Raw genomic sequence first — 23,275 nt, forward strand, 5'->3', positions numbered from 1 at the left:
GCTGTTATTGTTCTGTGATTAAGTCGATTAGGAACGGGCCCTCCAGTTTATTTGATGTTTACTTGTAGCTTAAACTACTGTTGTTTACCCAACTGCATCATGAGTGGTCCATATAAACACAAGAATTCTTCTTCTTTTTTTTATATATATATAAACACAAACATACAGAAAAGCACCTTAAAGTGATACCTGCAACTTTTGAACTTTGACCTCCAGCACCAACGGCTCTCCCAACTTGAGACACTTCAACAAAGTGGGACATTATGAGCACACGTCATCTCTGCCTGCCGGAATTTCTGCTCCATAATGATTACCTCTTTTCCCTTTTAAGATTTGGGTCGCATGAGGAATGCTGTCTGATCTTACAGGAGCTGAGCGGTCTCCAGCCAAATAACTCGTGACTCTGTTGTTAACCGCTTGCCCTTTGTGGCACATGAAGCCTTTCCACCACTCCAGAAAGGCAGCAGAAATAAGATTAACGGTGTCCATAGTGGCTGGTTGAGGGGCAACACGGACGCATACTGGTTTTGACATCTGGAGTGCTACGCACTTCTCATACGGTAGTGCTGCGTTTAATAATGTTCCGACTAAAAACATTGATTGGGAATGGTTGGGAATAGATCAGGTGCGATGATACTACATGCCAGTAGTACTTGGTGTTTGTCAGATCAGTGCTGCCCCCCTATGGCCATTTGTGAAAACAGCAAAGGTCTCAAACCAGCTTAGTTTAAAAAAAAAGAGACAAATTTTTGCGATTTAGGGTTTAAAACAAGTTATTTGTCTTATAAAAATCCTGTATTATTATTATAAAAGTGAAAATAGAAATTCTATTTTAGACTCTGGTGGTGGGATGGTGGGAATACCTGGGTCAGTTCTGCTGAAACTCTCTCCCGTCTCCCTGTACTCACTAGCAAGGTGCTAAACTGACCTAAAAATTAAAAATTAAAAAGGCAGAAATTAGCACCCAATGACACAAAGTCAAAATAGCCAGAAAACAACACTCTTAGACAAGTTATGGTTTTTAATTCTTTTTTTTTTTCCACAAACAGAATTGGTTTACAAAAAAGGAACGTCAAAAATAAAACTGTACCTAACTATTGCATGTCATGCTGAAAGTTTAAACTACATGCAAAAAACATCAATAAGAACATCGATAATCATTACTGTACAAAAGAAATTATGGGAAAGAAATGAGGTCAAATATCACTGGAAAAAAATTTACGAGGGAAAAAAAAAACAAGCTCTAAAAAAAAAAAAAGAAGTTTTTTTTTTCCCTACTTCAGACTGAGTCATGTGTTTGTCCATGAGACTTAAACCAGGGCACAAGACTCAAGACTCTGAAACCACCCAGGAAGAGAGGACTGTGTAAAAACGGCAGAAAAGGGGTTCTCTGCTCTACAAAACGAATGAAAGAGTCTAAATGGAAGCTTGACATCAAGTGTGGGGGTTTAAAAACACAAGCAAACACACTCTTCCTGCACAGTTTGAAGTCCTAACGACATAAAGTCATGCTTCACCATCAATGTGGAAAACAACACAACAGATAAAGTACATACAACTATCATGAAGCCTTAATACCTCTTGTCAAGATCTCTTAAACAGACTCACTGTAAAAAGTGTCATCTGAGGTATATGGCCTCGTCTCGTCCAGATAAACAGGGTATGATTCATTTGTTCCATGAGGAAAGGACGCAACGAATCACGTGGCTACTTTCAGCCAAAGATGTGACATTTTCCCAGTTCATTTCCACACGAAGAGCAGAGAGTAATGTGCCAGCAATCGAGCCATGTTTTCTTATACTTACAATAAATGAAAAGGCTGAACATGTGACAAGAGGAAGAAATAAAGTTAGATTGTATAAAGATTGTTTTCAGGGACTGTGGAAGCTGATACATATTTTTTCTATTTGATGTAACTGACAAAAGCACAGAAAGTAAACTATGTCTAAGCACGAATGCAATGTGATGTTCGATTGTGAAAGAGTCAAACGGCGTCCCTTTGGTTTCTGATCCAGTGTACTCAATTTATTACCAAACGTGACCGATGTAAGATGTCAGCTCCCTCATTTCAATGAGTTCAATGAGAGGTTTAAAAATGAACATGTCGAGCATTCTTTGTCGAAGTTGCGGGCATCTGTTGGCATCACATGGGCTGGTGCGCGCGTTGTATGTGTAAGAAGAAAGTTCCTGGTCGGGCTCATTCAGTGCTGACCTGCGTGACCTGCGTCTCACCCTGCTGGTTGGTCGACTGGATAAACATGGGTTGGGTCAGCTCCTGTCCCGCCGGCATCGTCACCTGTTGTATCTGATACAGTTGCTGAGAAACAGAGAGACGGAGAGGTTGAAGGTGTGCGTTTGTGTGTTTTAAGGCGACAAAACGATTACACCTAAACACAAGATGTTCCCGAGTTGTTACGCAATATTGCTCATGCTGTCTTTAGTTTGATTTCACATATGATTTTATGTACTTTCTCTCCTGCCGAGTTGTGGCACACTGATCTTGACTAGAAGTCTTTCAGTCTTTTTCTGGCTTTCTCGATTTAATTGCTGACAGTTGGAATGTGCAAATGTCCGCTGTTTCATAGTTAAAATGACAAAAACTAACAAAAACTCTGACAAAACTAACACACCACAAATAAGAAGTGTCCCAGGTGTGTGCACACTATCCATTACCTGTCCATCAGTAAACTGGTTGAACTGCTGCTGCCCTTGCTGCACCTCGGTCTGTGTTATCTGGAAAAACAACCACATATACATGTATAGTGTTCCCACTTCAGCGGGACTCCTGCATATAAACCATCTTTACACATGCAAGTAGATCTTTTGCAGTGATTACCTGCTGGGTGTTTGCAAGAGTCTGGATCTGTCCCTGGACCACTTGTGCTCCGGAGACAGGCTGGGCGAGACGGATGTACTGTAGCTGCCCCGTATTTAGTTGCACCTACAGTCAACCAACACAAGAGGGAGACAGAGTTCGGTTTAGAGCAAAGGTCATTTGAACACAGAGGACACAGCTATTTATACCTCCCACAGTCCAAAAACGTGCATGTTAGGTTAACTGGTGTCTCTAAATTGGCTGTAGAGTTGAGTGTGAGCATGCATGGTTGTTTGTCTCATTTGCCTGTGTAGGCCTGTTATGAACTGGTGATCTGTCCAGGGTGTACCCCCCACAACCCAGAATTGGATTAAGTAAGGATAGAAAATGGATGGATGGATGGATGGATGGACACCGCCATTTTCCGACTCTGGACAGAACAGAATCCACTTCCCACAAGTCAGTTCTTTACTGCCTAAAACTTTTATGTTTGAGGAAACTCACACCAGCAAACACAAAGGACCTCTGCTTAACCCCTCTTCTCCTTCTCCAGCCCTTCCTTCTCTCTCATCTATTGACCGATCCTTGTCCTTTCCAGACTGATAGAACCTCTTACCGGGATTTGCTGGATCTCTCCGGTGTTGGTGATGATCTGCTGCATGACCTGCATAGTCTGGCCTTGAGCTTGAGCTGTCTGAGCTTGACCCTGGGCTGCAGCAGCCTGGACGATCTGCACCTGCTGGCCCTCGCCCACCTGCATGGCGACCGGTGCGCTCTAATGGAGAAAACAGAAAAGAAAGACAAAGACATCACTTATACGTTTGATAAGTGCCAGCAGGAAATCACTCGTCCCTGGAGTACAGTTTGAACCCAGCGATATAATGCTTAGGATCCTTCAATTTTAAAATTCTGTTCAAAGAACATCAAGCAGGCCTAGAGACGGGCCGACATGAGGTGACAACACAGGCTTCAAGTCCTCTCATTCTCATCTGACTGTCACATTATCTAGGAAAGGCCATCTGATCTCATGCTGCAGTCGTCCCTGCAGACCTCAGTCACTTGAGCAGGATAAGGCTGCGGCACTAAATGGTGGCAGCCAAGTGTGTGGGGTTAGTGAACATATAAAAAGCATGTGTGTTTACCGTGATGGGTGTGCCTTGTGATTGCACCTGCACTTGCTGTAACTGCTGCATGGTGGCACCTTGCAACATCTGATGGCCGACAAGAGTTGAATGGGAAAATGAGAGAAAGACACAGTGAGAAAGCAGTGATTGCAACAACTCAACGCACAAATGTAAGCATGACTGGCACGTATGCGTAGAAAGCTGAAGCGTTTAGAGCGTTTAGCAGACAAGGGCATCAAGCAGAAAATACGATATAAAAGGCATGTTCGGGAAGTAAAACACTAAAGCGGGAAGGAAATAAAACAGGGAAAGTGACAGAAAATTATAAAAAAGATGATTCGATTTCTAATTCTTGTAAACCTGGTATCTTTACGGTGCCTCGAGATGACTTGTGTTGAATTGGTGCTAAACAAATAAACCGTATTGAATAGACTTAAAGACGTAACCTCCTGATATCCCTAAGAACTATAACTAACAGCATGCAACATCATTTTCAGAATTTAACTAACTTTTAACTATAAATGAAGTTTCTACTAAATAAATAACATTTTCTTCATAACCGCTTCAGGTTTAAGGGGCATCTCTCTTGGCCAACGTGAAATCAAAAATTGAAGTGCTCCAGTTTGCTGGATAGAGGTATTTGTAGACATAAAATCCAACTGAAAGGGAATTACAGTATATCCCAAAGTATATTTCCTGCTTGGTACGGCAACATTTTGGCTCAAGCGGTGTACCAAGTTTTGGAACCTTCTATTCCCAACAAATTTCAAATGGTTTCAATGGATTTTTCAGTGGGAAAAACCCTCTGATGACCCTTTCAGGATTTTACTCATAATGTTTTGTTGTGAGTTTTGTTGTGAGTTTTGTGTCTTCCTGACTCAGGGAAAACTTACAACCCCAAAGAATGTATCAATGTCTGCATGATGAGTGGTAAAAAAAATAAATAAAAAAAATTCTCTAAGCTCCAGTCGTAATCGTTCAAGATGAAAATCATTAGGATCCAGTCACTGGCCAAGCAATCAGTGCTTCACTTAAAAAAAAAAAAAAAAAAAGGCTTATGCCACAGTTACGTTTTCAGCAGCTTAAGAAGAGCCAGCTGCAACTCTACAAAACATCTGACAGACTTGGTTAACTGCACTGACAAATAGTGACACAGTAAGCTCAAGACGGCTACAAAATAACTGTGAAATGAGGTGTGTTCACGTCTAACTTTCTTTTAATGCTATATGACACAAACCCAACAGAAATTGTGCCCGATCACGAAACTATCTAACCAGCTCAGAAGGCAGGAGACTCAGGAGTGCAGTAGGATTAGGATGCTAGGCTTTTCTCTCTCAATACCAATGAGGAGAAAAACAAATAGTGACACAGTAACAGAGATTTGTGGCAAACGTGCAAAGATGCTAATCATTTCCATCACTTGGAAAAACACTTCGACAAAGAAAACGCCTCGTTTGGGAATTCAAGTCTAAGGATTTTAGTCCCCCCTTTCAAAGTGCTACCCCCCCCCCCCCCCTGTACCCAACGATTAAGGCGACATCGGCTGAGAGTCAAAGTGCATCTCGGGACTGCGGCAGTCGCATGGCGGTGAATCACACTCGATCTTAACAAGTATGACAGCTCAGCTAAAGGCAGTCTGCTGAAGCAGCATGAAGCGGCACAGCTACACAACATGCAGAGAGCAAACTAAAGAGCAGGAGTGCTAAGCAGAAAAAGTAGCAGGAATGAATAATTAAAAAGAGACGATTGGATGATGTCGCAAACTATGAATGTTTGGCAAAAACACTAAAGCCTCGAGGAGGAATGCACACTTGTGCATGAGAATCTAGGCGTGTTTTTGTGTGAGTGTGAAGCATTTTTGACATCTTTCAGTTGTTTTTTTGTTTTTGTCAAACACAACACAAAGCAGGATCACAGGTGGGTTTGTTTTTAAGTTTCGGAGAACGCTTTGTTTCGTTTTAACCATGTTTCACCCTCTAAGCTGTATGATATGTACATTTTTCTACTCAACCTAAATTGATAACACATTTTAAACCACTTAATGTACAAATGACCTGACGACATGTACAAATATGGCTAAGTAAGAAGGAGACCAGAGAGCATTCAGTGAGGGTTAAGATACAATGTTCCTTCTGTAGGCCTTCTGTTAGAGGGTGTGCACACGAATGCTTGTATGCTGTTATTTTTGCTGGTGGGAGGGTGGTCAGCTTCAAAATGTGAACAAAGGTCTTTTGGAGGATTCTCCAGACTGGGTGGAGTTAGACTGTACTACATCTGCTCTTACAGAGACACTCATACCTTTATCTTCCAAAGTAAAGACCATCATGTTCCATTTTGCGCCTTAAATTCTCCTGTAATACTGTAGTTTAATCGTGCGGCTTCTTAACAAGTATGTGTGCGTCCTTTCCTCTGTGAGAAATCCCGGCCGCTTCAAGTACCTGTCCTTGCTGTGGCTGTGTGATGATGATCTGTCCAGGTTGGATGGTGGTGGCCGTCTGCGCCCCAGCCTGCTGACCCTGCTGAGCGCCTTGCACCTGCACGGCTCCAGGCTGTTGGGCCAAGGTGAAATAGTACTGTACCGGTTCTGCTGGAGCTACTGACTGACGCATCTCCTCCTGAGGGTGTGACACACACACACACACAAACATGCAGACACACGCATTGAAGGCCTATCAGTTCATTACATCAATTATTTTAGCATGTGTAACTGTAGAGGAGAGCAGGTCTGATAAATAACTGATGGGATGTGGCTGGGGTAGAGTAACGCAATCTGAAAGGCAGACCAAGTACAAGCACCATACTGGCCAATAACAAAGTCTACAGGAGCAGATTGCTCTAAAAGTTGCATCCAGAACCATCTGTGACACTCCTGTAAGTGTGGTTAAACTAATAATGCCATAATTATTGATTTGTGTTTGGACTTGCTCTTCCTGTTTGTGCTCTTCTGGGATCAGGTACAAAAATGCAACATCAGAGTTTGTTGGCATTCAGTATACTCAGCACAGCTCAGCAGGTAAGATGCTCACTGGCATTGTGCCATGAATCCAAGTATAAGAATGATCAATTCCTGGAAAAACACAGAACTGCGTCATTCTGTTTCATAAGGGACTAATGAGCAGGGCTTCATCTTGATGAGGTTTCTCCATCACCAGAAGAGTAAACACCCCTCTCCCAGCTCCATGACAACACAGCTGAGAGTGTAGGATGTTTACATGCCTGGAGACAGTCTACTTGACAACTAATTCAAATATCTCACTCCTCCATCTGGCACACTAATGACCCTCAACCAAAGCGGTTCCGGTGCTGGTTCAGTGCTTGTGCCAGAGCCAGTTCTAAGTTAGTTCTACCCAAGAAGCCGTTTGATTTTCCACAGCAGAGCCACGTCATTACGTCCCTTTAAATGTCTCTTCCGATGCAAGTTCGATCCTCCCTTATATATTCAGAGTTTCTGTAAAGAACCACAGTGCCGTGGAGGGACGTTTATCGTCACTGTTGGGGACGCCTAACAGCGCGGTCGCCACATGCTTTCTTTCACCGTCCAAAAACACGCATGTTAGATTAATTGTTGATTTGAAAGCGATCCTAAGAGTGAGTGTGAGCATTCGCGGTCGTTTCTCTCTGTGTTGGCAGGACGGATGGATAAACACAGCACAGGATCGGACTTTTTTTTTTTTTTTTTTAAAACATGGCGGACGCAACATTTCATCCGGCTTGGTTGGTCTCCATAACCCTGCCCAAGCAAAAAGCTGGCTTTTTCCTTTTTTTTTTGCTGGAGAAACAGAAGGAAGTGGTGCTGAGTTAGACTCCGGCTCTGAAACACTGTTGGAACCGCTTTGGTAGGAAAAATCCTGAAGTTGTTTTAAAGTCTATCAAATGCCTGTTTCAACATTATGTGGGTTTTTTTTTTCGCTTTCTTTACTAAATTACATCAAGAAACAGGTTTTTGACATTTGGTTTTACTGGTAACAAGCCGCTACTTTCTGTTACAAGTTAGTTTCATGACAGCGGCTCCTGTTGGCTGTCTCTGGCAAGAAGATGCTGCAAACATCCGACTGAAAGCTCTCGCTGTATAAAAACCCAGCTTCCAGTCAAGGATGTTTACAGCACCTCCAGGTTGCCAACACAGAAGAAGTTTCACCTAAATGATCAGCTCCTTTTGGTGCCGCAACTCCAAGATGAAAAAAAACACATTTTCTGAACAACTCAAAACAGTTTTTCCACTCATTCTGCAGGTGTTACAGCTGTAATAAGACTGAAGACACCGTCTGCTTCCCTACCTGTCGTTTAGGCGGCTTTAGGTCGTCCCGGGGCACGATGTCAATCAGGAAGTCAAACTGGTCGAACTTTGTAATCGCCATGGCAATGTCATTCCTCTGCAGAAACAAGAGACACAGAACGTCAGGGCATAATTATGCTAATTCTATATATAAGCTACCTATATATAACCTTGCCTTAAGGTCTGAGGTCATCACTCATCGAAATAGCCACACAAGAGGCTACAGTGAGATTCAAGTACAGTTCCCAGTAGTTGTGAAACAGCTGCTTGCTGCTATCACCGAGTTCAAGAAAGAGTTTAGGAGTGAGTGTTGATCGGTTGTCCTGATCCACGGTAATGGTCAGATCTTTTTTGGGAAGTTTGGTGGACAGAAGACAGACTTTGGGGCCTTTTTTTCCCTCAAACACTGCGAGTTCATACTGATAAAACAATTCAATGAGAGTACTTGAGGAAAATATTTACATGCGACAACAAAATGATCAACAACCTCGCTCCCAGATAGGTTACAGGAGAATCAAACCATCAGTTTTAACAAACAGCGAGTAAAGGCTAAAAAAGCCGAACAAAGTCATAAATATGTCTTAGATCAAGTGGAAAACAACAGGAATGATATTTTCCTCCACTCATGGGCACATCCTCTGCTTCTATACCCCTTCCCATATCCACAACAGTTTGAAGTCTCTGTGGAATTTTCCACAGGATATTGGCTGTCAGAACCCCCCCCCTATTGTGGCCCTCCCTGTACTAAAGGCTATTTACAGAAGCTTGATTAATATCTGGTAACATCAGGTCACATCTACACTTGCTCTATTGATGAGCGTTGCTATGGTGAACCAACTGGCGTACCCTCTTCACAATAGGACGCTCCTTTTTCTCCCTTGAAAAAAAAAAAAAAAAAAAAAAGAATCCCACTCATCAGGTGATGTGTTATACGTGGCAAATATTCACATTCACAGAAGAAGAGGGTCGATTAAACTCACACAGTTCAGAGTCTTACATAAAAAAAAAAGAATCTGTACTCTCATGGAGGACAAGCGACAAACCAAGACAACAAAAAACAGCACAAACTTCAAAGGATATCTTTAATACCTTTTTTTCCCAGACTATTCTTCCACCTGTAATGGTACACACACATCAGTGCACTGCTAATCTACCCCCCCCCAACATCCAGGTGAAACAAGCTCCTGATTTTCCTCACTGTTTTCATCAGGACTGTCATGCTCTCCTTCCGCTTTTGTCTTACATCTGTCTAGAGATCATGTTATTCAACTTTGGGACAGCTGAGCAGGTAAAATGGCACCTAGGGGGGAAATAAAATGGGTCAGCGGTGCCTGCCTGGCTTTGTTTTTAAAGTCAAAGGAAGGAGAACATCTTAATAGAGAAACGGTCCTCAAAGGGGTTGTTGGTATGTGGTCGCTGCACAGACACCGGGATTTAGTCAATAAAAGGCAAGACGACAAAAAGACGTCAATCGATGCAAAGATGAGTTTAAAAAACTAAAATGTGACAGGCCAGGTGGTTTCTTCAACAAACGTATGGGAGGTTCAGGAGTTCAGACATATCACACAAGGAGGATGCAGGTAAAAAGCAGGCTGATGAAGTCACACCACTTAAATGTGTATCTGACCTGTAGTGTTCGTCTCTTGTTGTCCTCAGTGTGAATCCACGCTCTGAGGGTGAGCTCTGTGATGAAGATCTGAGCAGCTTTGGCAAACAGGACTGGAGCCTCTGCACTGATCATCTATGGGGAGGAAACAGTGTCACAGCTGATTAATCACAACTCCAACCCCAACCGGACCTTTATACGTTTGTCTGAAAGCCCAAAACACTAAACACACCTCTCTAATCTACTTTTCAAATTGCTTGCCAATTTTACTACTCTCTACTGAGGAAAACTGAACTCTAATGAGCATAAAAGTGAAGCCTAAATGTACATCATGAGCCGTTTTAATGGCACACCACCCACATGTCCTGTACTCATGCAGTGAAAGCTGCCGTGTCAGGACCAACAGAAGGGTCTTTCCCCTGGATATGTAGGTGATCTACTGATCTCTTTACTGCTTTAAGCTGCTGCTTAACTAAGAGGATAGCATAGCACTCTTGACACGGGACATTCAAAGCACACTCTCTGTCTCTCTCAGGCTTTTTTGTTGGCGACTGCTCAGTCTGGGCTGTTCCAAACGGGTTGTAAGAACATAATAACACCCCCGTGATTCATGACTGCATGCGGTAAACAAATGTTAGGAAATGTGTTGGTTCCTTTGAATAGAGCTTGTGGACACGTCCACAGAAGGAAGGGCTGACCTGTAGGGAAGAGGCACTTTCGCACCACAGGAACCTTTTTACGGTTCTTACAAATTCCGAGGAAAGTACCGCAGAACCTGTGGCTGATCATAGCTCACACAACTCCGTAGGAGTTTTTCTAATATGAGAGCATCAATATACAATGTAACCGTACCGTTATTACAAAAACAGTTAACATTTGTAAAATATAGACAACAGTTCTTTACGATAGTCTCTACTAAAAGACAGAGAAAGGTCAGTCGGTGATGCCTGGGGTTTGCAGAATCCTGGCGGGATTTTGACTCAACCATTCGTTGGATGGTCCTTTTGACACTTCAGCAGTCCTATCTGCAGTGCAAATGTAAATGGAGAAAAATAACTCCATGGTATTCCTCCTATAGTAGCTCCACAGTCCACATAATCTCCAGAGAGTGCCTTGAACTGCTCCAAACAAGGGTTAGTTAGAGTAAGTCCAACAATAATTAAGGCTCCTAGTTTATCTTACTATATGCAAATATATACATTCAAGTATTATCGTATTTGATGAAAGTGTCTAGCCTTTATTAGAGTGCAACAGTTAGTAGACAGGAAAGGGGGAGAACACAGGAAAGACATGCGCAATGAAGGCCCCAGGCTGAGATTCTGCATCCTTGCCTTGTCACAGACTTTCATCCTTTGGCACATGGGATGCACACTAATCCCAGTGAGCTACAGAAGCACCTTGTGGGTTTATATTCTAAGGCCAAAACCACTAAAAACAATTTAACTGTGACTTCTAAGGGTTGCAATGCCAGATTTTCATTGATGTTACATTTACTTGCTGCATAATAAGTGTTACAACTTTACACAATAAATTTTGACCAAAATCGTCTGTGCAGTTAAGTCCACCAGACAGCCACTGACTGTGGCTTTTATGGAGGGCTAGATAAGGGTACAATTTACATCAAGGCATTAAAAGTGGTTTTAATGTATTGTATCAAAATCATCCAGACTTGGTCCAAATCTGTGTAAAATCTCCAATGTCGTTAAGGGATTACCACCACAGCTGTGAATCTTTTATTTCCACCATAATATCCCCAAATCAACTTCATTTTCTCAATACGGCTCCTTGTTTAGGTTCTATTACCTTGACATCTTCATCCAACTTCATGATTTTCTTGATTCGGGCTAGAGGCAGCTCCTGCACGCGGAAATCCTTCTGAAAATAACACAAGAATTTGGTCGTTCTCCAAAATTCTCGCTTGAATCTCGTGTGCGTCTTGTCTATATCTGTAGGTGTACTTTACCATAGTCAAGTTCCTGATCTCTTCCATGATACGAGGCCAGAAGGACTGCAAGGTTTGCTGGGCATCGCTGCCTCCAGCTCCAAACGCATCTGCAGACATCTTCTACTCTGCAGGGTGGAAGAGAGGATGACAAGAGGATGAGAGAGGTGTGAGCCAACCATTAATTATTGGAAAACACAAGCAAGAGACGCGGAAATTCAGAGTCACGACAGACCAAGGACGGAAGGCATGTCAATCCAAACCAGGCATGTGCTGCCAAGTGCTCTTTCCATGTGTAAGGACCCCATATCCCATCGCAGCCTGTAATTCTAATACACTGAAATCTACAGAGAGCCCCGACAGGCTTCTATTCTTGTCCCTGTGGGATGTTTACATGACCAAGACCCCACCACCAGACCAGCTGCACGCTCCCCGCTCATGAATGGCGCTCTCACCTTCAGTCCTCAACTGCAGCTTCTCCACAAACACAAGCATTTCATGTGCAATTAAATGCAGCTGGGAACTTCAGCAAAGAGGATGACGCTGAAGCCACAGATGGAGGAATGTTCGCGGCAAAGACAAACAACTTCACGACAAACTGACAAATTTTTGAACACGTGCACACTCCCCCCCCAAAATAAATCTCAAAAGGTCCCAAAAGAGATATTCAGAATCGCAAACATTTGTTTGTAGATTAAAGAGCCGGCGCGCCGACGAGGGGTTTGACGGTTTGAAAGAGGATCCAGCAGGTTACTATGGCATGCCAGGAATCTGGTGGAGGAATATTGGCTTGCCTGTCTGAACATGTAGAGCTTAGAGCGTCTTGATCACACACACTCTCCCTTTTCTTCCTACCTTTGTGAAGAGATTTGGGGGGGAACAAGAGATGAGTGTGCAGCGCTAGTCAAGAGAGACGAGATGCTTGCGTGTTTTGCTGAGAGAGGGGTCGGGCCTTGTCCAGTTCACTATTAATCCAGCACTAAGATAAAGAGCCAAAGGCTTTAACGGGGGGGGGGGGGGGGGGGGGGGTGTAAGAGACAGACAGGGCCGCAGACACACTGCTGCGCAAACCAGCTATGTGGGTCAAACAAGACAGAAAGAGGGAGACACGGAGGGAGAAAGAGAGACATGACACTACAAAGAAAGAGTGTTATGAGAAAGGGGGGGGGGGGGGGGGGGCTCCACTTTACCTTCTCTCTTTTCTCACTCTCAGCCAACAAGCTCAAATGGCTCCATTCCTGGTCCAGCTAACAGACCGTTACAATAGAAAAGACGCCCTTTCAAACACTCCGTCCAGTGTCTCTCCAGCTAGGGTCTGTCGCAGCTTCGGTGCGAGGGATTATTCTGACCTCAGGTCCACATCAGCTCCTTTCCTCGTGCCCCCTAAGTGCAGTTGTAAATATTTTACATAGATAAATCACCGATTCAAAACGCAGGCCTTTTAACTGATTGATTTTGGACAGGAAAGATCCCTTCTCTGGCAGTTGTAGAAGTTACTGAATAATACAGAAGAGACATCGCTGTGTCCTGCTCTGTCATTCAGTTTTTCGACAGACAGTAGCCTAAATCAATAAGACAGAATGGCGGGCGAGGGGGGGGGTTTATATAAATCAATCAGGCCGCTAGTAGCTGTGGCACGCCAGGCTAGTGATTGACCTTGACAGTGTCTCCCTTTCTCTGTCTGACGCTCCAGTGTCCAGTTGCATTTCAAGGTTGATTGAAAACCTGCAGTCTACAGAACAATCCCAGCATTCCATGGGACAGGGATGACTGATGGGAATTGTAGTTTTTCCTTTTCTAAGCCATGGATGGACTGACCTTTCAAAGTTATTTTGCAGTCTGTGAGTACTTTGCAGCACAAGAAAATTAATGTGGCTTTTGTAGCTAAATGCCACTAGTATCAGGAAATCATCTTGTGACAATCGTGAAAAAGACAACATTGTGTATCTGTGTATGAACTGCCTGTCAGTTTTCGTGGCCATCTTCAGCCGGCAGCCTGATAAGAAACAATAAATAGCCCATTTGTTTCACATTATAAACAACCATCGGGCTGCTAACCGTGATAACAACACTTTGGCCCCCAAAAACATGTGCCTCTCTGACTCCTTCTTTAGCTCTCGCACACATCTCGCGCCGCTTAAACTCCTGACTGTTCTTTCAAAACACTCAGGGGGTAAAGTTGTAATTAAATCTCACTTACACCCACCCACCCCGTTCTGTAACCCTGCGACCTTCAATGTAAATACACAGCCACGCACAAACCACAGCTTTAGGGCAGGCAGAGGGGAAGTCAAGTCAATACGTGAGAAGAGATGAGAAAGCAAGTGTGACGCGAGGCAGAGTGAAGCATGAGAGAGGAAAAAAAAAAAAAACAACGTTAAGTGAGAGAGAAGAGGGGGGCTGAGTATCAACATGCCTTTGAAAGTTGCTCCTACAATAAGTTGGTGTGTTTCACCTACACTATGCCGTCATTAACATATTTCCCTATGCTTTGCATCAATGGAAAGTGTGTGTGGGAGCCTTTTAACATCTCATACGCTCGTGTACGGCACACCATGTTCTGCTGACTGCTTGCAACGCCATTCTACGGTTTTGGGTCTCGTCTCGTTTTAAGCAAACCCGCTGAGCGAGGCCATCTACTGCACAAAGACAACTTTGAAACTCTCCAAAAGCCGATAAATGTCAGCGTTACAAAAGGTGCGGACGTTCTGGAAGCAAATATCTTATTTTATCTGCAAATATGAGCACGATTAGCATCAGTATGTCAGGTCTCTCACTTATTACTAAAATGGAAAACACTCCACTTCAGAGTTTGTTTGAGCTCGTCAGTCATCTTCATTAGTTACTGTTTATGGACAGCATTGAATATCACTCCAGATAAAGTGTCCGCGAATGTTGTTGGCGCATTTCGTTTTGTGTGAAGTTGCATTCTTGAAAAGACTGCATCATTCTGTACTGTGCACCGAACCTGACAAGCTCATTTCTGCTGTGTTGTTCTAAGCTGCTACTGTATGCTATATTAGGACACAATGAGCTGTGCTTCTCTCCTCTCCTCTTCCCTGCACCACTGTTGTCCTTCATCAGGCCAGAGGGACAGAAAAATGATGGTGTTGAGTTTCCTACAAGCTCTGCTCAGTGTGCGTTTGTCTTTGAGCTCCAACGTTTGTGTTTTAACAGCTTCATCCAACAGAGCAACTCGGACGTCCTCCTTTGCTGGGTCTAAATCACTCTTCCTGTCTCCTATCTGGTACTTCAAATCTAGTGCCTGTGTGTTTCTCTCTTCCTCTGTCTTACTTATTTTCACCTGATCGCCCTCGTCCAACCTCTCAGATAAAGTCGATGCTTCTCTGCTTGCAGCAGCTGAATCAGCGCAAATGTTATTCTGCCAACCTGGCCTTGCATCTCTCCCTCTTTCCACCTCATCCTAATCTCCGTCTCGTTGTGTGGCCCCTCATGGCAGCACTAACGACTCGCTCAAACTCTGACATCACACCACTGTACATGAGCCTCCGATTCCTGCACAATAAACATGATCAGACCTCAAGTTGTGGCAGGAAAAAGCTGCATATCCACTTGTTTGTTACCTAAGAAATTTGAAGGAGAAATGAAAGGGCAAAGAGGCGGATTCAGCTTTTCTTTTTTTTTTTAGCACTAAGTCCTGCACATTGGCATCACTCAATGTTTCCCAGTTTACGTCTCCCTTAGTGACCAAACTGTTTCAGAAAAAAAATCTTTCCAACTGTACTTAAAAGAGCAGAAGGCGAGTCAGTTTGGGAAAAAACCTTCCGGCCTATTTGAAGCTGAAGAGTAAACTTTTCACAGATTTTTTTCTCCCCCCAGTATTACTATCTCTGTCACAATAGTGAAGAAGAAGTCTTCTCATCCCACATCTTTCCCTGAAGCAGGAATGACACTTTGCATATTAGCAGATGTGCTCAGAGAGGACCTGATCCACTAAAGACGTATACAAAGATGCCATTAGCCGTGCCAAACTCATGCATTAATGTGTTGCAATTGTTCATCTTATTAGAAAAAGCAGCACACTTTTTCAATTCCCGCAAAGTGTTACATCAGTACACATATGGTAAATGCTTAGCCACAGAATTATATTATCCAATTCCTCATTTTTGAGTTCACAAAGTTACCTTCCACATCGTTTCTCTTGCTGGTAACTAATAGTTGCAGGACTCAAAGAGCAAATACACAACACCCACATAGACCGAGTACTTGAATTTCACTGTAAGTGATTGAATAACCCGAAAGACAAACCTTTTTGCTATAATGTGATACCAACTTCTTGAAGATCATTGATCCACTGAACCCATGTGTTGAACAAGAGGTCAGATTTCAATGAGCGGATGTGTCAAAATGTCAGTGATGCAGATTGGGCAGTTCTGAAGGAAGGTTCACGAAAGGTTGCGTCCGTTAGGCTTTAACTAGCTTCCTAAGCAGAAAAATACACGCAACTCTGTTTTATATAACTGGCCAACTAAAAAGTAACTTGCGTTTAATTTTCAGCCGTCGATAAAACAGTTTTATTCTGGCGGAATGAACAGCCTCAGCAACAACAGTCATGTTGACATTCACGATGAAGCGTAGCCCTAAATCAAAAGGGATGTATGTGAAAGTCACGACCTATGAAAGCACTCGCACTGATGTCCCCAATCACAAATAGCACAAAGAAACAAACTGGCAAGGGTACAACATACAGGGTAAATGATCTACTCTGACAAAACACAAAAAACAAGAAGTTCCCAGGCAAGAATTATAGATTAACTACTCGGACATGCGCAACATTTTCACAGATGTTGGTGCAAATGTCTTCTTATTCAAAATAAAAATACTGAGGTCAGGGTTTTTAACGATGGACGCGCTCACTGTAAGCTGCAGCGAAACATCATCCCTCTGGCCTGGCTGGGCCCAACTAGCTGACCAAACGGCCGTGCAAACTTTGCCCTTGGTTCCGCTTCAAGCGAACTCCAGGAAGTGCTAGTCACTGATCTCCCAAGGTCATTCAACAGAGGAGAGAGAGAAACCAGAGAGGGAGGAGGGAGAGAAAGCGATGAAAAAGAGAAGGGGAGGGAGAGGGGGAGGATAGAAAAGGACAGGTTCTCCAACTTTCACTGCAGCACTTAAGTGACCCCAGTGGTTCAGGCTATGTGCTTTCTAAGAAGCTTAATAAAAACATTACACACTGTGCGCGTTAGCAGCGTTCTGCATTCCTATTTGAATCTGACTTCATCTCGTTCTTCTTCACGTGTCTACCTCTCAGTGCTGACAGAGATACTGCAGGAGTCAATCTCACATTCCTGTGACCTTCATCCAAAGCTAGGCCCAGTCTCCGGCGTCAAAGTAGGCAGGGCTTAAGGTACCTGCATATTACAGGCTGAACACAGCTGACTCCACATGAAAACCCACACACAGTCTTAAGTGACAGTGCACACATGTAAAAAGACAGTGAGGGCAAGGACAAAAGATTAAACGTACGAGGCTGGTGGTCACCTTAGTGATGAGCTGGAAGGCCAGTTGGTTGGCTTGTTTTGTTTTCTTTTTCTTCCCACTGATGTGCCTACAGTTCAATGTAGGGCACAAATGATATTCAAATCTCATGCAGAGAGCAGCCAACCCCGGGATTTGGCAGCAAGGGCTTCAACTTAGGAGTTATTTTTAGTCTCCCTCTCTCAATCTCTCTCTTTCTCTTTCCCCGACAGGACTTTGTTTTATCAAAGCACCAATAGAAACTTTCAATTAGGGAGCAAGAGAGTCAGAGGCAAGTGAGAGGAGAGGCATCCTCCAAAGACTCCATCAGAAGAAATCAGATCAAACTATTAGCCTCCTCTGGCCCTGAAGCTGACAGGCTGACAGTCTGTCCCATCTGGGTGTCTGGCACAGTCGGGGAGGGGGCCTGAGGTCACTGCAACCAGCTGCACCTCCACCCCTGGGGACCCCTGACACCAACAATGTGACAACAACATTGAGAGTTATCTTCTCAGAGTTCTCCATGTACAACTAATCTCCTTTCATCACAGATGCCTTCCTTGCCGCTCAGCTCTGCGTCACTGCGTGGTGCTAACAGTTTTACAAGAAGGTCAGGTGAAAAAAAAAAAAGGGGGGGGGGGGGGGGGTGCGAACCGGCACCCCGAGGCGCCGGAGCCACAGACCCCCAGGACATCAACCCCAACGAGACCGTGAAGTGCGTCTGAGCACAAAGTCAGAATCTGACAACTATGCACTTCCATGCAGCAGATAACAGGCCGGTTTGTGTGCACAGCAGTCCAAAGTCAAAACAAGTCACTTCCAAAGACAAACTCATTTTACTTCACAGTATCTTTCTTTAAAATTTGGACAAACGAATCATCAAGAACGGCACAGTTTTTGTAACGGCAAGTGATTCTCTTAAACTGTCAATGCTGCTCGGAAATGACAGATGAAGGACATGGATGAGTGATACACACAACACCAATCTCCCAAGGAGAGAACTACAGGACAGGAAAGAGAGGGAGGAGGAGGGGGGGGGGGGGTGTTGAGGACAGCTGTTAAGGACAGACACTGTCTCTTTGCTGCAGAGTGTGATGGAGAGACATCTAAAAGTAAAGAGAAAAACTATTTATTCAGAAACTCGTAGCAACTAAACAACAGACTTTTCGTCAGCGTGTGCGTTTTCAGCTGTCAGACTTACCCCGGTGCCCTTCATGGTGAACGCTCTGCCCTGTTGGAGCACAACAGAATAGATGGAAACAGATAGCCCTGCTCAAGTCTCCTTGAGGGCAGCAGCAGAAAGCACAGAGGTTGACAGAAAAACTCTCGTGCTCCTTTACTTCCTCCAGTTCCCTGATTGTATCAATGGACAAAAGGCACTCTGGCTCCACTGAACGGCTTTAAAAAAAAAAAAAAGCTCTAAACCCGGACATACTGTGGAGAGCAAGCACTCTCTCGTGCTTCTACCCCTCCCCCTTTCTTTCTCCCACTCTGCCTTTACACATTGCCCCGTCTCCTTCAACAGTCCCCCAACGTCCTCCTACACTTCTCTCCCATTTCTCTTCTTATAAAGTCCCATCAACTTGGTCACCATCTCTCTTTCTAACTTTTTACTCTCTAACCCTTCGCCCTCTCTTTGGCCAGTGACCCATATGTTTGTCTTTGAGCTGACCCCCAGGCCTGGTGCACAAAAGAGGGTTAAAAAAAAACAATTACAAAAAGGGAACAGAAAAGCAGCACAGCAGCAGGCAGACAGTACAGCGGCGCTCCCGTCAGAGACAAAAATCTCTAGCCTTCTTCCCCTTTAACATTCAAGAGTAATCAATCTAGCATGCTACATGATACTCAAACCCCGCCTCCCACCTCACTCCGACACATGCAGCGAATGCGAGGACAGGGCGGTCTTGTGCCATTGGCTGCTACACACACCAATCAGCTCTGACACAGCTCCTGCTCCTCCTCTTTCCTCCACCCAACCCCCTTTTACCGACAGCCAACTTCCTGCTCTAAGTTACCTTGAGCTGCAGGATAGGGGTCAGGGAAAAGAAAAGAGGAAGAGAGAGCAGAGACGAGAACAGTCGAAAAAGAGCAAATAAAGTTGTGGAAAGCTCCGAAGGAAGTGTGTGAGAATGTGCTAATGGAGGCTTGCCTCGGCATCGTTTGTTCTCAAGCGCTCTTTGCCGCTCTTGCTGCTGGTCGGATGAGAAAGGTTCCACGGGCTGCTCTCTGACAACTGGTCTCTGCTTATTTACAATGTCAAACTAAATGTCTCCCTCTGCCCCACCTCCGCTCTGCTGCTATAGGCAGACAGCACAGTGATGCAGGCAGCCAGGCTTGCTCTCACTGGCTAAACCAAGTGCCAGAATAGATGCCGCATGTTGCATCCACATGATTTAAAGTACAAAAGCATACGAGGCAGCCTCCCTGTCTCATGCGTGTACACAGTCTCACATGCACATCCACACAAATGCACATTTTGTCCTTGCTTTCTCATTTATCCTTGCTCACAGTTACAGGTGCATACTGCCAGTGTTTAGCCTCTAACCAGCCTACTTGTGGTAATGACATTCATGGCACTGATATTATACTCTCAGGAGGACAAATTTGTATACATGCATGGACACATTTTTAATTTTTCTTTGGAACATAAATCAGCTGAATAACGCAATCAAACAAACACACGACTCGTGAACATCATTTATGCCTAATAACACCACTAAAATCTAAAAAAAAAAAAAAGAACCCTACACACGGGGTCGAATTTACAATAAAAGATACATGTGTATTTAATTAAAGTAATAGTAATTAATGATGCAGATAACTGCAGGACCTCTGTTAAAAAGAAAGTTTTGAAGGAAAAAAAAGGAATCAGCTGACTGGACAGCAGTTGTGGAAGGTGGGGGGGTGCACCTTTGATACTGGTTTTATTTGTGGTTAAACAAGACTGAAGAGATATGGGCGAAAGTCTGTAAACAAAGACATTGTTGTCTTGACCCCAAAAACTATGCTCACAGCAACTTCCACAATTACAACGTCATCAAAAAAACACCACGTCACCAATGTCACACAATGCCCTTCTTGTTAATTCGCCAGTGTTTTGATGTGCATACTTTCTACACGGAAACCTTTACTTTGGAGCTCCAAAGCGGCACACCGCTGCCCGTGTGCACAGTTCGTGACGTTTTATACACCATCGACTAGATTAGTCATGTCTAAGATGTTAGCTCCATAACTGCAAAACAAAGCTCTGACAGTAAAGTGCAGAGAAGCAGCCGGGCGAGGATGTGGCCTGACGCTAATGCTGCATATGACTGCAAATCCCTACAGCAGTGCCGAAGAGAATGAGCTTAAGAGAGAGCGAAAGAGAGCAAACCTGCCCCATCAATGAAAAATCTAAAGGGGGGAGGGGAACCGGAAGGATGGAGAAGGACAGAGAGGAGAGTTGTTACAGGATGGGAGGGGTAGAACAAGTGGAGGGAGGGTGAGGGAACAAGATAGAGACTCAAGAGAAACAAAGCTAAATGTTCCCTTTTCTATTTTTGTTAAGAGCATGGGGACTAGAACAGGTACAACAGGCATCCAGTTAATGATTAAAGTGGAGCTGCACAAAGAGAATCTCTCCACCATGGCTGCCATGCCAGAGCAGTTTTCTGAGTAGGGTGCATGCTGGCTACCCAAAATGCCTCTGTAATGACACCTGGCAAGGTCAGCATACCAATAAGACCTTCCCATGACCTGTGCTGCCCGTAGCAGCGACATGTTTGCTCTCACTGACGCTGTTTAGAGATAAACATGGGCCAACCAGACGTTGGGTTTCATAAACACGCAGAACCCTCAGGGTGGCCAAGCTAAGCCAAGCCATGCATTCAACCTGCAAACACATGACCACCTGCAAATCTAAATGATTTCCACAAAAGTTACTCACAGTAAGCTCTTCTAAAGAGCTGAACAGCCTGTCATGTTGAGGACAAAGTAACAGCATGATTAAACATATACAGTTATATACAGTTAATAAAACCTGGTTTAGAGAGGTGGTTTGGGGGGGGGGGGGGGGGGGGGGGGGGAGGGCTGTGGGAAAGGCTGTCAGACTAAACTGTTCACCGTAATCGTCTAGCACTCCTGACAAAGGAAAGACCAAAGCAACTCTTTAACTTTTTCTATTCACTATTAAACATCAGAAACCAGAAAGACCACATTAAAAAAAAAAGCACACATAACCAAAAGTGATCTTAAGAAAAGATAACAAACCAGAAAACCCAAAAACCAAAAGTATACAACACTTCACTCATAATAACCAGAAGCAAACAATCCCATTTTCTGTTGTTTTCCATAGTGTCAGATTTTCTTTGATTTTTGTTTGTTTGTCTCTTTGGTTTTGAGAGATTCTCTTCTTGCTTTCGTCATTGTGTGTAATGTGTTACCAGAGGAGACTTTCACCATACCACAGATAGCGCCGTCTTTCATATGCATTGTGATGTAAAAATGACATGAATGCCTGTCAAGTTAAAATGGTTACATTTATTTTCTGTTGTCACTCACTTAAAGCGCAGTTCGGCGTCTTGCGATTTTATTTTTATGCTGTTTTGATACACAGGCTGTTATTTCTTTAAGTAACTGTTATGGGGCGTTTGAATAAAATCTGAAGGGGGTAAAAATGGCAATTACTCTTGCCAAAAATGAAAACAAAGGTGTAATTTGCCTACACGTGGCATGTTTTCTATTCATTACAATCCTCTTTAATGCTTAGCCTTTAGCACGGTGTTGCTTTCATGGGGTTTATACATTATAAGCTCGTCAGGTCCATATGGGCAAAGCGGCTAACAGGACAAAGTGAAACCGATGCTATTTCTTGAGCTAGCAGATATATGATCGGCTTTCTCAATTACACTGCGGAAGCTCAATTTAAACGGAGTATTAAAACGAACTGTAGTGGTTCATGCCACCACACACATCAAACAATAGCCCGCAAACTCAAAGGCACCGGAGTTTAACGGTAGGATGGTCGCTGCTGATTGTGACTTCGTGCTATGGATTGTCAAATTAATGTTAGCTTGCTGAGATGGACACTGGTGACTGCTGCACGGCACAGGTGACAATCCGCGGAAGCGTGTGATATTAACCCCATCTCTAAATACCAAAGAGTCCAGCCATCATATGAAAGTTTGCAAAGCAAGGAAGAAACTGTCTAACCAATAAAGACAACGTTTGGATCTGTCCTTCAGACCAATCAAACCTCGGACTAGATTCCACCAATCAAGGTTTTTAAGGCTAAGTTCGTTCTGCAACTGGCGCCATTCGGGGTCCAGCAGAAATAGCCCCTGCCTTTCTGCAGTTATTACAAGGAGAACCAAAATGGTGGCCACGAAACGCCAGTTTCCTGATCGCCCGTCATCCTTTCAGCGGGCCACCAATAAGCGCCTCAGAGAGCGGGGAGGGAAATGGCGCCTATGTTCATCTTCCAAAACAATCGTCTATTGGTCAAGAACAGCAAATGAAAGGAAGCGAAGTAATTGCCCCCGTTTCCACCCATCGCGGGCAATTTTCTTATAAACATTATACAAATGAATGAATTTCAGTTATTTTACTCACTTTCTTTTACGGGTTCGAAGTGAAGTCCGGCTCAGCGTATTATTTATTTTATTTAGCTAGCAAAGGGAAACAAGATGGCTGCTTCCTCGCACCGGAAAGAGTCGAAAGAAGAAACGTGATGACGTAGAGGTTACGTTTTTCCAGGACCATCGTATACGTCTGTTCTTGAGGATGCATATATTTGCTACAAGCGCAAATCTATACTTCTATTGTGTTGGGTTTTCTTGCACTACGCTTGTATAGCTATATATATTGATGTTGGAGCTGCCTCATATTGAGACATATATAAAGGTAAATAAGCTAATACATAAAGTTAAGTTAAATGTAGAGGACTTTTACAAACTTCCATGGTAGAGGCATTAATTATTACAATCCATTTAAGTTAGTTAGATGTGAAGTTATTGAAAAAGAAAACTGACAGTGGCAGCAGACAAATGTTTTATTG

General features: G+C 43.7%; 1 protein-coding gene across 8 annotated transcripts; it reads right to left on the bottom strand.

Moving 5' to 3' along the window:
• Positions 1 to 1,001: 1,001 nt before the first annotated feature.
• Positions 1,002 to 22,919, bottom strand: nfyc (nuclear transcription factor Y, gamma). Of its 8 annotated transcripts, none has more exons than XM_072370368.1 (11): positions 22,831 to 22,919; positions 11,785 to 11,891; positions 11,625 to 11,693; positions 9,843 to 9,956; positions 8,217 to 8,312; positions 6,378 to 6,554; positions 3,958 to 4,026; positions 3,432 to 3,590; positions 2,837 to 2,941; positions 2,674 to 2,733; positions 1,002 to 2,317 (listed from the first exon to the last, which is right to left on the bottom strand). In XM_072370368.1, exons 2-11 carry the CDS (start codon positions 11,881 to 11,883, stop codon positions 2,198 to 2,200), a joined length of 1,068 nt encoding a protein of 355 aa, XP_072226469.1. In that variant the 5' UTR covers positions 11,884 to 11,891; positions 22,831 to 22,919; the 3' UTR covers positions 1,002 to 2,197. The 8 variants fall into 8 exon arrangements, with proteins under 8 accessions (XP_072226469.1, XP_072226465.1, XP_072226470.1 ...); XM_072370364.1 differs by having other exon boundaries at positions 11,625 to 11,696; XM_072370369.1 differs by lacking the exon at positions 22,831 to 22,919 and adding an exon at positions 19,391 to 19,499.
• Between the last annotated feature and the right edge of the window lie 356 nt (positions 22,920 to 23,275).

The sequence above is a fragment of the Leuresthes tenuis genome, unplaced genomic scaffold (assembly GCF_036924035.1).
Source record: "Leuresthes tenuis unplaced genomic scaffold, fLeuTen1.0.hap1 SCAF_18, whole genome shotgun sequence".
Taxonomy (NCBI): Eukaryota; Metazoa; Chordata; class Actinopteri; order Atheriniformes; family Atherinopsidae; genus Leuresthes; species Leuresthes tenuis.

Excerpts from the sequence above, each read along its gene's own strand:
- nfyc (XM_072370364.1), bottom strand. The coding sequence starts at position 11,883 with ATGTCTGCAGATGCGTTTGGAGCTGGAGGCAGCGATGCCCAGCAAACC. Across the intron at positions 6,555-8,216 it reads TAAAGCCGCCTAAACGACAG|GAGGAGATGCGTCAGTCAGT; the intron begins GTAGGGAAGCAG and ends TCACACCCTCAG. Across the intron at positions 3,591-3,957 it reads CACAAGGCACACCCATCACG|AGCGCACCGGTCGCCATGCA; the intron begins GTAAACACACAT and ends TTTCTCCATTAG.